The sequence below is a fragment of the Astyanax mexicanus genome, chromosome 9 (assembly GCF_023375975.1).
Source record: "Astyanax mexicanus isolate ESR-SI-001 chromosome 9, AstMex3_surface, whole genome shotgun sequence".
Lineage (NCBI taxonomy): Eukaryota > Metazoa > Chordata > Actinopteri > Characiformes > Acestrorhamphidae > Astyanax > Astyanax mexicanus.
This window is the reverse complement of record NC_064416.1, coordinates 10,708,434-10,725,359: the sequence shown is the minus strand read 5'-3', so window position 1 is coordinate 10,725,359 and position 16,926 is coordinate 10,708,434. Positions and strand designations below refer to the sequence as shown.

General features: G+C 37.1%; 2 protein-coding genes across 2 annotated transcripts in view; one reads left to right on the top strand and one right to left on the bottom strand.

The window, feature by feature from the left end:
* Window positions 1–2,097, bottom strand: part of hipk3b (homeodomain interacting protein kinase 3b) — a 79,647-nt gene extending 77,550 nt beyond the window's left edge. Inside the window, exon 1 of the mRNA XM_049483243.1 lies at window positions 1,712–2,097. The gene's annotated coding sequence lies outside the window, so the exon portion shown is untranslated. The remainder of the gene's footprint in view (window positions 1–1,711) is intronic.
* A 2,081-nt stretch (window positions 2,098–4,178) lies between these two features.
* iqcg (IQ motif containing G) lies at window positions 4,179–15,368 on the top strand. Its single transcript, XM_022679485.2, has 9 exons — window positions 4,179–4,403; window positions 5,372–5,574; window positions 6,609–6,746; window positions 7,361–7,433; window positions 8,418–8,579; window positions 10,176–10,250; window positions 13,560–13,691; window positions 13,771–13,872; window positions 15,217–15,368. Exons 1-9 carry the CDS (start codon window positions 4,275–4,277, stop codon window positions 15,328–15,330), a joined length of 1,128 nt encoding a protein of 375 aa, XP_022535206.1. The 5' UTR covers window positions 4,179–4,274; the 3' UTR covers window positions 15,331–15,368.
* The last annotated feature ends 1,558 nt before the right edge of the window (window positions 15,369–16,926 follow it).

Here is a 16,926-nt window from a genome sequence, read left to right as displayed (position 1 = left end):
TTTGTAAATTACTGATAATGAAATATTTCTACTGAACTTATGAAACTCTTATTTACTGTTTTCATTTAAAAAAAAAACTAAAATACTGTCATTATTTTAGGGCCCTCCCCTACTGATGATGTTCATACTAAGATATTCCTATAAAAGCATTCAGTCCAACACCCACCCCCAACTGACACTGAGAGTGATACTGATACTGAATTACATCAGTGTTGCCAAACTGCTCGTGTTTAATCCTGTTCTATTTTACTCATTTTTTTTACAACAAGCCCTTGTACTTAGGGTTACTGCGCCAAAATATAAGTGTTAAATTATAATAATTGTTAAAGTAAAGTATAATGAATCCATATTGCATTACGGTATCATGATTTGGTACCATGTTACAGTATCGTGATTTAATATTGCATTACAGTAAAGTATGATTATTCGATAATACATTACAATATCGTGAGCTGGTATCATGTTACAGTATCCTGAGCTGGTATTGTGTTAAATTAAAGTATGATGATTTGATATTGCATTACAGTATCATGATCTGGTAAATGTTACAGTAAAGTATGATGATTTGACATTGAGGTACAGTATTGTGATCTGGTATCATCGAATCATCACATTTCACTGTAACGTGATATTGGAACACGATACTCTAACATTATATCAGATCATGGTACTGTAACATGGTACCAGCTCATGATACTGTAATGCAATATCGAATCATCATACTTTACTGTAAAGCTATATTGGATCATGATACTGTAACATGATACCAGATCACGAAACTGTAACATGATGTTGCATAATAACACTAATGCAATATCTTGTTACAGTATCGTGATCTGGTATCATATTACAGTACCATGATCCAATATCGCGTTGCACTAAAGTATGATGATTTGATAGCATTGCACTAAAGTCTGATGATTTTATATTGCGTTAAAGTGATGTATGATGATTTGATAGTGTTGCCCTTAAGTATGATGATTTGACAGTGTTACACTAAAGTCTGATGATTTGATATTGCATTACAGTATCGTGATCTGGTATCATGTTACAGTAAAGTAAGATTATTTGATATTGTGTTACTGTATTGTGATCCGAATTGGTGTTGCAGTATTGTGATCAGACATTGCATTGTAGTACAGTTTTTGTGATCTGAAATAATGTTACTGTAACATGATATTGCATCATAATAGCTTGTTACCGTAAAGTATGATTACAGTATTGTGATGACTACAGTACAGGAACGTGATCTGAAATTGCGATTCAATATTGTGAACAGATACTGTGTTACAGTATTGTGATCCCATATCGTATTACAGTAATGTATGATTACAGTATCGTGAACAGATATCGTGTTACAGTATCGCGATATAGAGCACTGCGTCCGTATCGCTGAGCCCCAGCCTGTAACTACTCCCTCCCCGGGTAGAGTTAGCAGCTAAGTTAGATTAGCCAACTAGCTAACTATCCCTGTACAGAGTCCCACTCAGGATAATCAGACTGATCTGATCTGCTGTAGATCAGACTGCAGCTGTTAATCAGATCAGATCAGATCAGATGATTAAATAATCAGACTGTAAATTAGTTAACCCGCAGCTCCAGCTGTAACTCTGTAACCCCACTAACTGTGTTCCGCTGACCCGCTCCGGCAGCGGCTCTCTCTCCCCGGGCTGCGGGGCGGCCGGCGGTCCGGCTGCGGGAGAAGCCTCACCTTCACGGAGGGGAAGAGCTGGACAGATCCGACGCTTCTCCGAACATTTTAAACTCTTAAACCCGCCTCACTCCGTGCTCTCGGGTCTGCGCTGCTGCTGCTGCTGCTGCCATCTTGTCCTGGAGATCCGGAGCGGAGACGTCGCGGTGTCCTCCTCCTCCTCTTCCCGCATCCTAAACTCCGCTACAGCGCTCTAACCCTGCCAGCAGCTCCTCAGCCGCTCCCCCGCACTGCCCGACGCGCTCTCACTGATACCGGGTACGGCCGCGCGGGCGCTGGAGCCCATCTCTCAGACGGGAGCCTCTGTGCTCTGTCCTCCCCGTTGCGCTGCTTCGCTCTCGGCTGAGGGAGGGGGAGCGCCGCGCTTATCATACAGCCAGACTCAAACAAACCAACCGAGAGACATCGAGCGAGGCCCCGCCGGGCCGTGTCCCAACAGCAGCGCGAGATGCCTAACTAGGGTGCCTAGCTAGGATGTACAGGGTCCTGCCGCCACGTGGCTGTTTAGAGAACAACAAACAGACAGACAGACAGGCATATAACTAAAATAAACAGACAGAGAGACCTACAGATATATAGACAGACAAATATACAAATAGATAGTCAGATATACAGACACATTAACAGAAAGACAGGCAGATAACCAACAGATAAACAAACATAGATAGATTGACGGACAGACAGATTATTAGACAGATAGACAGACAGATAGACAGACAGACAGACAGACTGACTGACAGATATATAGGCAGACAAATATACAGACACATTGATTAACATACAGACAGACAGACAGACAGACAGACAGACAGACAGACAGACAGATAGATAGATAGATAGATAGATAGACATTATAATCTAACATAAGAAGGCAGTGCAATAATGAATATACAGTGTGGAACAGCAGCAGGTATCAGCAGTTAATGAGAATTCTGAATAAACACATACACATATATGTATTTAGTAGTGTGGCTAGTGTCCAGAAGTGCAGATGTACAAATGTAAAGTGTATCTTTGTATTGTTATAGCTTTATATATAGTCTCTGTGTGTCAGGTGTGTGCAGGTGCATCTGGTAGATCACTGATTAGTAGAGTTTAATGGATCGATGATCAGCTCTGTGCTCGTTTAGTTCGGTCTGTTCTTCTGTGCTTCCATCCTCATACCCTGCTGCCCTCTGCTGCTACAGCAGATACATGCAGCAGTTCTGACTTAATCACACTCAGGTACTGTCAGTATACCATACTACTGAGAGTTAACAGCACAGTGCAAAAAAAAGACATATTACTACTGTACTACTATGAAATACGTAAATGTAAAATACAGAATAACAATAATGACTTTTATCTAGATGTGACCTCTCAGGTCATTTGAGAGGTGCACGATGCCACTCTTCAGAGAAGATGAGAAAATAGGAGAAAAACTTGCAATTAACTCCTTACCTCTTCTCATAATTAGATTCACATGTGTATGTAGGTTAAAGGTCAATAAGCTTACCAAACGTGTTTAAATAATTAGTGCTAAATGTATTCAAATAAAATGACAAGAGTGTTGAACGAAAAGAAAATGGTGTTGAAAGAATGAACAACTCACGATTTTCAGATTTGATACATGCAGATCCTTAAATCCAAATCTATTTAATTCAAAACTCAGAAATACAAATACATTCAGTAGATATATTTGTAGAAGGTATGTATCAGAATTAGGAATCTGAATTTTTACATTTAAAAATGTATGGAACTACTTTTTTAAGTTACTTTTAAATGTATTTTTAAGCAGCACATTTGGCCACCTCATAAATTCAGAATATAACCATTTTACTCTATTCACCCACATTTACTAGTGGTGAATAAATAGTGTCTGACTACCTATTGTTTAATTTTAGTCAGTGGAATAGAGTATTTTGTTAGGAAAAGAAGGAAAAGGGAAAGAAACCATACCTGTATGCATCTCCAGCTTTAGCTCACCAACCAATCAGCTCACAGTAGCCGTGATGCTTGCGTCTCTACAGCATAAACATACAGGTAAGTTTATTTTGCTTGTATCTAAATATTTGATTCTAGTTTCTAATATTAAATGAATATCTCGGACAAGTAGCCCCTATTTGGCCACCTCTTACGTTCAGAATATAAAAATTCTGATTAAAATTTATGAATTATGTCACTAAATAAGTGTATTAAAATATAAAAATGCAAGTTGAAATACATGTCATCCCGGGCTCCCTCTAGCAGTTTACAGTAATTTAATGTAATTCAATTTTTACAGTGATTTCTTTGTGTTGAAATTAATCACAATTTTTATATTTATAAATAACAAAATAATTTATTATACTTAAAATTAAATGAATATCCCGGGAAAGTAAGTAAGTAAATAATTTGTAAGTTAGTTAGTGAACTCCCATTCATTTTGGTCTCCTCCAGCGGTGAGCGCACTAAGTGCGCAGGCTCACCACGTTGCGCGTGCCGATACGTTAGTTGCGTACAGTGTGTCGCGTTACCAGGGGTAACGTGCGTAAAGCGCGCAGATTGCAGAGTTCGGTGTTGTCAGTGGCTGAACGGGAGAATTATGTCGTGCCGGGTTTCGGGAGTGGACCGGCTCCGGGTCTGCGCGGTTCTGGAGCGCTGTGCGGACCAGCTGGACATTCTGGGACACATCATGCCGAAGAACCGGAGGAGCCGCCCGGGGGCTGAGGAGGTCTGTAACCGGCTGTTGGAGGAGCAGAGTGGGGCTTAACACAGCTCTGTTCTAGTATAAATATAACTAAACATAACCTATAACCATAATCTATAACTTTAAAACATAATTACTATAACATATAACTATAGCCTATATAACTATAACCTATAAACCTATAACTGTAACCAATAACTGTAACCTATAACTATAACATATAACTATACCCTATAACTGTAAACTATAACCTATAACTATAACCTATAACTGTAACCTTTTACTATAAACTATAACCATGACCTATAACCTTTAACCATAACCAATAACTTTAACCTATAACTATAAACTATAACCTTTAACTATAAACTATAAGCACGACCTATAACTTTTAACCATAACCAATAACTTTAACCTATAACTATAAACTATAACCATGACCTATACCTATGACCTATAACTTTATTCTATAACTTTAACCTTAAACTATAACTATAACATATAAACATACCCTATAACTGTAAGCTATAACCTATAACTGTAACCTATAACTGTAACATTTAACTATAACCTTTAACCATAACCAATAACTTTAACCTATAACTATAACCTATAACCATGACCAATAAACTATAACCTATAACTTTATCCTAAAACTTTATCCTATAACTTTAACCTTAAACTATAACTATAACCTATAACTATAACCTATAACCATGACCTATAAACTATAATCTATAACTATAAACTGTAACCATGACCAATAAACTATAGACTATAACCTATAGACTATAACCTATAACTTTATCCTTAACCTATAACTATAACCTATAACAAATAACTGTACCCTATAACTGTCAACTATAACCTATAACTATAACCTATAACTGTAACCTGTAATTTATAACTATAACCTTTAACTATAAATAAATATAACCTATAACAATAACTGTAGAACATTCTAACTCATCCTGTGCTGTACTGTTGAGCAGGCAGAGGCTGCACATATCAGCGTGATCATTAAACAGCACCAGGCCGCTGAGAGTCACCTGAAGACTGTGCGTAAGAGTCGGGTAAATGATTCTGAACTCTCTGAGGCAGTGGAAGAGCTTCATCTGTCCCAAAACCAGCTCAGACGCACGCTGGAGGAAAGCTCATCCTCCCACAACAATCTGGCCAAAGTGGAGAGAGACAGGTACAGACACTTACATCTGATTCTTCTTCCTCCATAATAATGTAGACATTGTTTATTTGGGTGGTGAATTGGGGTTTGACACATAGTATTGTGCGTAATAATATCACTAAAATGTAAAAAAATAAATAAAAATGTGATAGTTTTAGATGTGATCAGGATACTCCTTTTTTTTTTTTTTTTGCAATTTGTAAAAAATGGAAAATTCACATTGTTCTTATTTTCCATTAAATATGTACTACATACAGATTATATCTGGCCAGTATCTTTTATTTTACTTTAGTCCTAGATATTTAGAGTGCTAATGATTATTTGTATCATGACATGTTGCATCATTGACTTCCATAATGTGCCATATCATATTGTATGCAATAAAAATATGGTGGTTGTGTGTTAATAGTGTGTGTTTCTCTGGTATAAGTGGATTAGACACAGCAGTGCTGCTGGAGTTTTTAAACATTTTAGCATCACTGGTAGAGAGAGAACATTCTATCAACCAAGAACATCCAAAAAAGTGTCTTGTGGGTATCATCCTGGCAGCGTCCTGTGGGCAGCGTCCTGTGGGCAGCATCCTGTAGGCAACATCCTGTGGGCAGCGTATCAGTGTCCTGTGAAGTAAAGGACCAGTGAATGATGAACACAAACTGTGCATTTTATATCTACAAACTGTGTCAGTTAGGGAGGAGTGTCTAATAGAGTGAAGTACAGTGAATACATTGTTTAAGAACTCCAGCAGCACTGCTAAAGTGTCTGATCCACTCGTACCAGCAACACAACAAATACTACTAACACACCAGCAACATGCCAGTGTCACTGCAGTGCTGAGAATAATAACCCACCACCAAAATAATACTGTTCTCACCACTAAATAGCAACAAAAACTAATAAAGTATGCAGAAAAACAGATACAGGACTACAGTCTATACTTATTATAGAACTACAAAGTATTCCTGTTTGCTCAGTGTAGCTGATAAGATGTGTAGAAACATGGAGATGTATATAATAATGAACCTAATAATGACCCACTCTGTTTGCAGGCAGTTTGTAGCCAAGGTGATCTCAGACCTGCTGGCTGAAATTCAAGAGAGTGGCACTTTTCACAGCCTGGTTCAGGCAACGGAGGAAGAGAGGAAGAAGAGCGATGGTGAAGATCACCTGCATGACACTGTCATAAGGTCTGAACATGAACGCTGAACTATCAATACTGTGGTGGACAGTATTTAATATTTGAAGCACGGCGACTCGAAACTGATACATCAGCTCACAGATGCCTTGTGCTGATCGACATCACCCTAGGAGTGATGAGGGGGAAAGAGCGCCATCTACCCACCCAGAGAGAGCAAGGCCAATTGTGCAAAAGTGCTTTCTCAGGGCTCTAGTAGTTGATGGCAAGCTGCATGAACAGGATTCAAACCGGCAATCTCCTCCTGATCATAGTGGCAGCGCTTAGCCCGCTGGACCACTCAGAGCCCCCTCAGTGGTGGACAGTAACAAAGCAAATGTAATTCGGTTAACTTTGTACTTAACCCCAGACCTGAATTATGTTCCAGTTATGGAAAAATATATGAATGCTGTTTGCTGTCTGTAATGCACACAAAATAAGACGCTACTATCCTCATATAAGCTCTATATATATAAAAATGATCAAATTAACTAAATTTCTTATTCATACACATTTATTTTTTTGATGCAAATTGAATGTCTACTCGACGTATACAGTATATATCTATATATAGCCTAAGGAGTGCTGCTAAGATCTATAAACACAGAATGTCCTCGTGTTCTGCAGGGAGGAGCTCAGGATTAAAGCCTTGCGAAAGCAGCTGGTTGATGTTCAGGAGGAGAAAACATCAGAACTTGAGGTGAGTACACACTGTTTTTCTTTTGTTTGTTTGTTTTTGTACACTCCCCAAATTTCAGCAAATATTTGATTAAATATTAATATGGATCTAACGCAAGAGTAGTAAAAGAAACCATAGGTCAGTTTGGTTCTTCTTTATTTTATAAAAAAAAAAAAAATAAAATGCACTTTATTTAAACTTAAACTTGTTCATTACGATTCTTATCAATAACATAAGTTTTACATTAGTAAAGAAAGAAGAACTTTTTTTTTTCACAAAGAAGAATACGCAGATACATGCATATCTGTTAGAAAGGCTTAAAGATTTCTTTTTTTTACAGCTTAAAAAATACGAAAAACGTTAATTATGGGAGAAAGTTTGGCCACACTTGGTTAGATGATTAATTCAAGTTTCCAGATTAATCATACTCAATTATGCATTAATGTTAACAGCACCACTTAACCTCCCTGTTATGTTACAGGTCGAATTGACCCGTTTTAAAGTTTGAAGATCTAGGAAAAATAGTTAAAAGTATTTTTTTTTTCCAGTATGAAACTTCTTCTGCTTGCCTCAATTAGTGTTATCAACATATAATATGAAAACAATTCATCTTACATATTTGCAACCACCCCCTGCAAAAACTAAATCTAAAACTAAATTTAAATTTTATGTTTCAATGTTATGTAAAACAATTGTGTTTTATTTGCCGTATTGTTTTTTTGAAGCAGTAAAACAAAGTTTAAACGTATATTTTTAAAATGAAAAACGAGTGAATTATCCTGACTGAACCATTACCTGTTAGAGGTAAGGAACACCATTGCACTAAATATTGATAGAATAATTAGTAATGGAGTTAGCAATGAAATATTTGCAATGCTTGTTTTTTTTTTGGATATTTCCCCTTGCTGTTCCTGACAAATTAACATAATAGGAGGGTTAAAACCTTGATTATTTTAATATATTATCGATAATTTATGAACTAGTGTTCTTTGTGTCTCTCTGTAGAGGCTGGAGGGCATAAAGGTGGAACTGGAGCAGCAGCTGCAGCAGATCACACTCAAGAAGAACATAGAGAAGAACTACGCAACCAGCAGTGCTGAGCTGCTCATCTACCAGGGACAGAAACTGGCCAATCAGAAGGAGCAGGGGCTGGAGGAGGAGAAAAAGGTGTGTGTGCCTGATATATTCAGACTCACTATACTGATTGATCTATAGTTTGTAGTTGATGGTAAAGTGAATGATGTATGAGGGGAACTTTCACACCTGCCCTGATTGGGTCAGAACCAAAGTATCAGGTGTGAAAGGGGGCGTGAAGCCGAGTCAGTCTTCTGGAGTCAATCTGGAGGAAAAAAAAACTAACTGGTGTTGTGTCAAAATTGGTCTAGTCTTGGTGTGTAAACGACTACAACCCTTCAACAGCTCTGGAAAAAAAAAAGAGACCACCTAAAAATTATGAGTTTCTTTGATTTTACCAAATTGAAAACCTCTGGAATATAATCAAGAGGAAGATGGATGATCACAAGCCATCAAACCAAACTGAACTGCTTGAATTTTTGCACCAGGAGTAACACAAAGTTATTCAAAAGCAGTGTGTAAAACTGGTGGAGGAGAACATGCCAAGATGTATAAAAAACTGTGATTAAAATCCAGGGATATTCTACCAAATATTGATTTCTGAACTCCTTAAACTTTAGGAATATGAACTTGTTTTCTTTGCATTATTTGAGGTCTGAAAGCTCTGCATCTTTTTTGTTATTTCAGCTATTTCTCATTTTCTGCATATTAATGCTCTAAATGACAATATTTTTATTTGGAATTTGGGAGAAATGTTGTCTGTAGTTTACAGAATAAAACAACAATGTTAATTTTACTCAAACCTTTACCTATAAATAGCAAAATCAGAACAACTGATTCAGAAACATTCGCATTCTGCTGCAGGGCGAAAAAACACGTACACGAAGGGGAGTCAGATTCTGACAGAGAGCTAGAATTCAGCACAACACCTGACAAAGCAACTCAAGCCAAACCAATGAATATGAAGTATAGAGAGGCTCCACCCAAATAGCTGATGTTGACAGGATGTAGTAAACTTCTTTAGTCCGCTCACTAAACTGAGGTGTGAAACCCAAACTAACCGGAACAAATATATACAGGAATATATACAGGAACTGGGTCTGGGTCTCTGAACAAGAGACCACTTCAGTTCCTAGATCAGTTTCTCTGATTTTGCTATTTATAGGTTTATGTTTGAATAAAATGAACATTGTTGCTTTATTCTATAAACTACGGACAACATTTCTCCCAAATTCCAAATAAAAATCATTACATAAGTCATTTAGAGCATTTTTTTTGCAGAAAATGATAAATGGCTGAAATAACAAAAAAGATGCAGAGCTTTCAGACCTCAAATACTGCAAAGAAAACAAGTTCATATTCATAAAGTTTTAAGAGTTCAGAAATCAATATTTGCTGGAATAACCCTGGTTTTTAATCACAGTTTTCATGCATCTTGGCATGTTCTCCTCCACCAGTCTTACACACTGCTTTTGGATAACTTTATGCTGCTTTACTCCTGGTGCAAAAATTCAAGCAGTTCAATTTGGTTTGATGGCTTGTGATCATCCATCTTCCTCTTGATTATATTCCAGAGGTTTTCAATTTGATACAATCAAAGAAACTCATCCTTTTTAAGTGGTCTCTTATTTTTTCCAGATCTGTACATTTGGGCTATAATGGTTAAGAACTGTGTTTGTTTTTTTTTAGATGCTACAGGCTAAGATTGAGGAGGAGATCAGGGTTTACATTGAGAATGAATCATTCCTTAAAACATATCAAACAGTAAGTGTTTTTTTTATTTAATAAAAGATGCACTCTCATCTCTTTGCATTTCTCTAATAATTACATATTATACATATTTTACATATATAATTACTGTAGTTCTGTATCTGTTTCTCTGCATACTTTATTATTATTTTCCTCATTTCTCCCTATTCTTTAACAGTCAGGACCATCACAGATGGTGGTCAGATATTGCAGCAGTGCTGCTGGAGTTTTTAAACGCTGTGTAGAATTTGAAGTTATTTTTGAGATCCACACTTAAGTGGAAGTATTCAACATATGTTGTACTTAAGTACTGCAGTAGTAGTTTATTGTAAAATTCACTATTGAAGTACTGAAAGTAAAAGTACAGTACTGTGTTATTAGTGTAGTTATTACAGAAAACAGTGGAAAGTTAGCAGTGCTAAAGGCAGAACAGGAGCAGCAAGGTCTTATTATAAGATCAGCTTGATCAGCTTAATTCATTTAAGGATGAAGAACATCATCAAACATGAAGATACAACATTTTAATACTTTAAGTACTGTAATAAAGTATTTCTACTTTGATACTCTACAAATAATACTATACTACTTTGAGGTCTGCGGTCCTGTGGAGTCCTAAGCCTTGAAGAACAGGGTGAAATCAAAATAAAGTACACAGAGAAACAGACACAGGACTACAGGGGCTTGCAAATGTAATCATACCCCTTGAACTTTCCCATATTTTGTCACATTATATAACCACAGGCATAAATACCACCATACCATACCATAAAGTCCACCTGCGTGTAATCTTATCTCAGTACAAATACAGCTGCTCTGTGACGGCCTCAGAGAGCTGTTTTGCAAAAAAAAAAATAATAATAAAATAAAAAAAAATATAGCCGCAAGCGGCAATCATCGGGTTCAAGCACCAACTTGCACAATGGTGCCTACTGGAGCATTGAATGGTGATGTGTAAGAAGGTCTAATATGATTGGAGATGCCCTGTCACATTTAGAAATGATCAAGTTTTTCACCTGTTATTAATGTTGAGCAGAGGCCTTTCAACCTGATCAGTGCTTAAATTCACATGTAAATCTAGTGAACTTTGTAGGATATTCATTAAGTGAGTTAGAACTAGTCAAAAGGTGTCTACATGTTATTGGTATTGATCAGGTGGCTTCAACCAGAATGTTCACAAAGTGGTATTCAGATTGACCTTTGAACCTTTGCAGAACAAGCTGAAATGTTTGACCCAACAAGTTTAAATTAACACAAAGGAGTGAATGTTCTGATATGACATGTAATTACGAAGTTATTATAAATCTAGTTCTAACTAGCACAATGGTGCCTACTAGAGCATAGGATGGTGATGTGTAAGAAGGTCTAACACAATTGGAGACATTCTGTCACATTTAAAAAGAGGCACAAAGGAGTGAATGTTCTGATATGACATGTAATGTCAAGTTATTCTTAATCTAGTTCTGTATTAAATGGCGCTTCATCAGAGTGATATTGTACAGAGGTCTTTAACATTGTGAGATTACAGCAAATACTGCAGAGTTACAGCAATTTAGGTTAGAAATTCCAAGGACGCACAGATTGCTTGATGCCTGGAGAGTATTGTATGTGAAATTTTCACAAATGTTTTTAATGAACATTTACCTAGAGACTCTACAGTGTGCAGCAAGACTGAAATGGAGGTGATAGGCCAAATATCCAGAGAGTAGTTTCAATATAGCTATTTTCAAACAATTAGCAATTATGAATGAACAAAGCACTTTTTAAACATAGTTGTATTGAGAAATTTGTCAGAGCCACTGTACTAAATATGGCAAAAACAATTAGATGTCAAAATAGTACAGCATGATTGACATATACTCGTTTTTTTGGAACAGCGCCCCCCAGTGGGCGGATTGTTTCAGCACTTTGCAGGTCACTACAGTGTCTCCACCTGAACATAACTGCCAAATATCATCCAGATTGGGCAACATTCAGCCTGCCAAAATGTCTGCTGAATGCTGATTGGCTGATGGTGTTCAGCCATGTTGATTGATTAAGTTGCCCTTTGAACATCCTTTAGAGGCTGTATGATAGATTCTGCATGCAAAGTTTCAACTTGCTAGGTTGCACGGTTGCTGAGAAACAGTGCTCCAAATTTACCTCTTGAAGTGAATGGGGCATATATCCGGAAGGACTAATTTGCATATGGCGGCCATATTGTTTACATATTTCAACTTTTTCTTAATGAATATTGAAGCGCATGCTCTCACGAGTGTTTTGATACCAAACATGCCAGGATTGGTCAAAATTCCTAGGACTAGTTTGCAAAAGTAGGTTTTGCATATTATGCAAATTAGCACAAAATCTATATAGACGGAAGTGCATGGTCCAAATTGGAAAGTTGTTGGTATTGACCCAAGGAATCCATCAAAAAAAGAATTTTGAATGTAGGTCTTATGGTTTTTGAGTTATTGAGAAAATTGTGAAAAATGAATTTCCTTGTTTATAGCGCCACCACTTGACCAATCGGTGCCATTTTTGTTGTCCACCGAGATGCACTGATCCTACATCTACCTACCAAGTTTCATTTCTCTATGACTTACGGTTTAGGCTGCACAACTGTTTTTACAGGAGAAAAAGAATAATAATAATAATAATAATAATAATAATAATAATAATAATAATAAGAAGAAAAATCTTAGCAAAAACAATAGGGTTCTACGCACCTTCGGTGCTTGAACCCTAATTAAAAAATATATATAATTTTCAGTCACTAGATGTGCAAAGCTGGTGGAGACATACCCTAAAAGATGTGCAGCTGTCATTGCAGCAAAAGGTGGTTTCACAAAGTATTGACTCAGGGGGGGCTGAATACATTTGCACACCAAACCTTTTTGAGTTTTTTTATTGGTAAAAAAAAAAAAAAATCATGCCTAATTTTCTTTCCACTTCACAACTGTATGGCACTTTGTGTCGGCCTTTCACATTACATTCCAATAACATATATTTACAATTGCAAGAAAAAGTATGAGAACCCTTTGGGATTACTTGGATTTCTGCATAAATTGGTCATTAAACGTATTATGATCTTCATCACAACAATAGACAAGCACAGTCTGCTTAAACTAATACCACACAAACTAATATGTTTGCATGGTTTTATTGAACACATGTTAACATTCAAAGTGAGGGGGTATGTTTGTGGTTGTAATGTGACAAAATATGGAAAAGTTCAAGGGGTATGAATACTTTTGCAAGCCCCTGTATCTGATTAACACTCACATTAATTGGAATACTAATCACAGCCCATTACTACTAATATTTTGGCTCTGCTCTGCACTCCAGGGCCTGGAGGAAAAGTTAGATTACTGGATGGAGCGTTATGAGAAGCACATAGAGGCAAAAGACCAAGAGCTTACCAGTCTGAAAAGCCAGAGGGCTAACACCCGGGCGCAGCTGCACAGCCTGGCTAAAAAGGTTAGAGCATCCTGCACCTGTTTAACCTTCTCTCCTCACGGGCTGTACAGAACAGAACCTCTGACTGTGTGGGTTTCAGTGCCGAGAGATGGAGCGGGTCATTACTGACGACCACCTGGAGAAGGAGAACCGGCGGCAGCAGCTGGAGAGGCAACAGCTGGAGAGAGAGGCAGCAACTAAGGTGAAATGTTGGCCTGACTTTACTCCTCTAAAGCAGATTATTGATAGCTACCTGCTGGGATACTAAAGCACTAAAACACTATAGGCTATATTAGCTGCGTCTCAATTGCATACTACATACTAGAGGCGGGCGACACTGAGAATTTTGGTATTGATCTTATACCAAGTAAATGCAGGGATAGTATTACCAATATCAATACCGATACTTTTTAATATTTTAAACTTCACAAATCCAAATAATCGAAAAGACCTAGGATAAAATTTAACAAGCGTTGTTATTGATATTATCGATATTTGAATCGATCCGCCCACCTCTACTACATACTAATACTATAAAAATATATTCTAAATACAATACATCTACCCACCAAGCTTCACTTCTCTTGATTGATTCCCTCTAGGTGCAGCAATATTGGCAAGCTCAAATCAAGGCTTTAAAACGTCTAAAATGTGCAGAAATTACATACAGCTCTGGAAAAAAAAAATGAAGAAATCACTTCAGTTTCTGAGTCAGGTTCTCTGATTTTGCTATTTATAGGTTTATGTTTAAGTAAAATGAACATTGACATTTTATTCTATAAACTACAGACAACATTTCTCCCAAATTCCAAAAGAAAATATTGTCATTTAGAGCATTTATTCACAGAAAATGAGAAATTACCTCAAATAATGCAAAATAAACATATTCATAAAGTTTTTATATCCATCTTGGCATGTTCTCCTCCACCAGGCTTACACACTGCTTTCGGATATTTTTTGTCACTTTTGGTGCATTTTAAGCAGTTCAGTTTGGTTTGATGGCTTGTGATCATCCATCTTCCTCTTGATTATATTCCAGAGGTTTTCAATTTGGTGAAATCAATGAAACTCATAATTTTTAAGTGGACTCTTATTTTTTTTCCAGAGCTGTATATTAATGTTTTTTTGGGGAGAATTTGTACACATTTAAATTCTTGCACAAGAATGTGATTAATTAACATGTCACTGGAACAGTGGAAACCTTTCCAAATTGCCAGCAAATCTGACTCTGACACTGATGGTTTGGAGAGACATGTCATCTGCTGGTGTTGATCCACTGTGTTTTATTATCAAGTATAAAGTCACTGCAGTTTTACAGCACTTCATGCTTCCCTCTGCTGACAATGTTTATGGAGATGAAGATTTCATTTTCCAGCAGGACTTGGCACACTGCCCACACTGCCAAAAGTACCAATTGGTCTTTTATATAATATTCTAATGTTCTAAAATACTGTTTTTTAGGTTTTCATTGGCTGTAAGCCATAATCTAAAAGTAGCAGGAGCCATTTTTAAAAGTTTGAACACTCTTTCTTTATCCTCACTGCAGATTCAGGCATGGTGGAGGGGAACACTGGTGAGAAGAGGCCTTGTCTCCAACAAGAACAAGAGCAAGAAGCCCAAAGCTAAAGGGGGTAAAAAAGGAAAAGGAAAAAAGAAGTGATGCAATCTCTGAAGATTACTGAAGGTTATAAAAAATAATTAATAAATAAATAAATAAATAATCACAGCGTTGCCGAAATGGGAACTTTATTAATCCATTTTTTATAATAAATCCAAATTTTCATACCAGAAAATACTTTAATATTTATCTAGCTTTATTACATAACAGTAAACACTTCGATGGGACGACTGTTCAGAGAAATGCTTAAAAAAGAAACAAAAAAAAAAAAGAAACAAAAAAACAAAAACAGGGTTAAGGCTTTAAGAACGTCCACACTGTGTGAATGTGAAGTAGTGAAGTAGGGAGTAGTGGGTCCTCTTATCTTCTGTATGTGGGCAGCAGTACATACTTGTAAACGTATGGAATGTATTAATTTACTGTACAGACACGCAGGAGAGAAAATCCTGCAGAAGAAGAAAGGGTCAACATCATTTCTGCTGGGGAATACCCTAGTCAAAATAAAATAGAAACGAAAGAAAATAATAAAAAAAAAAAATGCAAATAACATTTATATTTAAAACTCATTTAACTTCCCTTTTTAAAACACGAGTCTCTAAAAAAGCAAGTTAAAATATAAAATAATAAAGCATATTTTCTTCCAAACTCTTGGATTTTCTTTTTTTTGTCGTTTTTTTTCTTCATAAAATGAAATGCAGAAGAGCGTGGCCGCACTGACCTAAACTGAGAGGTGATAAACTGCAGTGCCTGCTCTCTCTCTCTCTCTCTTTCTCTTTATATTCAAACAGTATTTAACAATATAACTACACCAGGCTAAATAACCATCACCGAGTACAGCTTTTACATTCTGTGTGTATTATAAAGCACAGGACACCCCGGTTACATTCCCGAGGTGCAGCAGTGGACAGCTTTCTGAACACGTACGCAAAACCCGGCACGTAACCTACACAGCTTCTGGACGAAGACGACGGACGAATTATACGAGCTCCATTCACGGAGAGCAAGACGACGGACGTGGACGAGCAAGCCATGCAGAGGTGGCTGAAGAAGAGGTGGCCACCCTGGTCCTGTGCTTTACGGCAGCAGGACAGCTATTGTGCACCCCTCCCCCCCACCTCCCCAATCCCCCAATCCCAACTAGTAATCTACACTGCCCCCCTCCCAAATAGCTCACCTTATATCTCATATGCATGCTTGACCTGTAACACAAAGAAGAATAACAACCACAACAACAAAAAGTAACATCTGCAAACCCTTTAGGCTTCGTTCACACAGCAGGTAAAACAGCAGACCCAGATCCAGTCAAACCCTTTCAATCAGTGTGACAGCTCTGATTCAGGACATTAAAGGAGAACTCCTGTGTAAAATTGACTTTTGGTGTAATAAAATATGATAAAGAGTACTAACATTTGTTGAATAGTACACCTACGCTTTCCTGCAGTTTTCCGAGATCCGGCTTTTTTATGGTTAAAATGGATGATATGGGGCATATTTTGCCCCTGCAGATAAATAGCTTTTCACACCGCTATTCAGAAGCTCCACATTTAAAGCCCTGACATTTAAAAAGAGGCATTAATATATTTAAAAGTGCACAAGAAGTTTACTAAAAACCACAGTTTACAACCCGTAGCGTAACCT

Coding starts and splice junctions, on each gene's coding strand:
- iqcg (XM_022679485.2), top strand. CDS start 4,275: ATGTCGTGCCGGGTTTCGGGAGTGGACCGGCTCCGGGTCTGCGCGGTT. Junction 4,404..5,371: donor GCCGCCCGGGGGCTGAGGAG/GTCTGTAACCGG, acceptor ACTGTTGAGCAG/GCAGAGGCTGCACATATCAG. Junction 13,692..13,770: donor TGCACAGCCTGGCTAAAAAG/GTTAGAGCATCC, acceptor TGTGGGTTTCAG/TGCCGAGAGATGGAGCGGGT.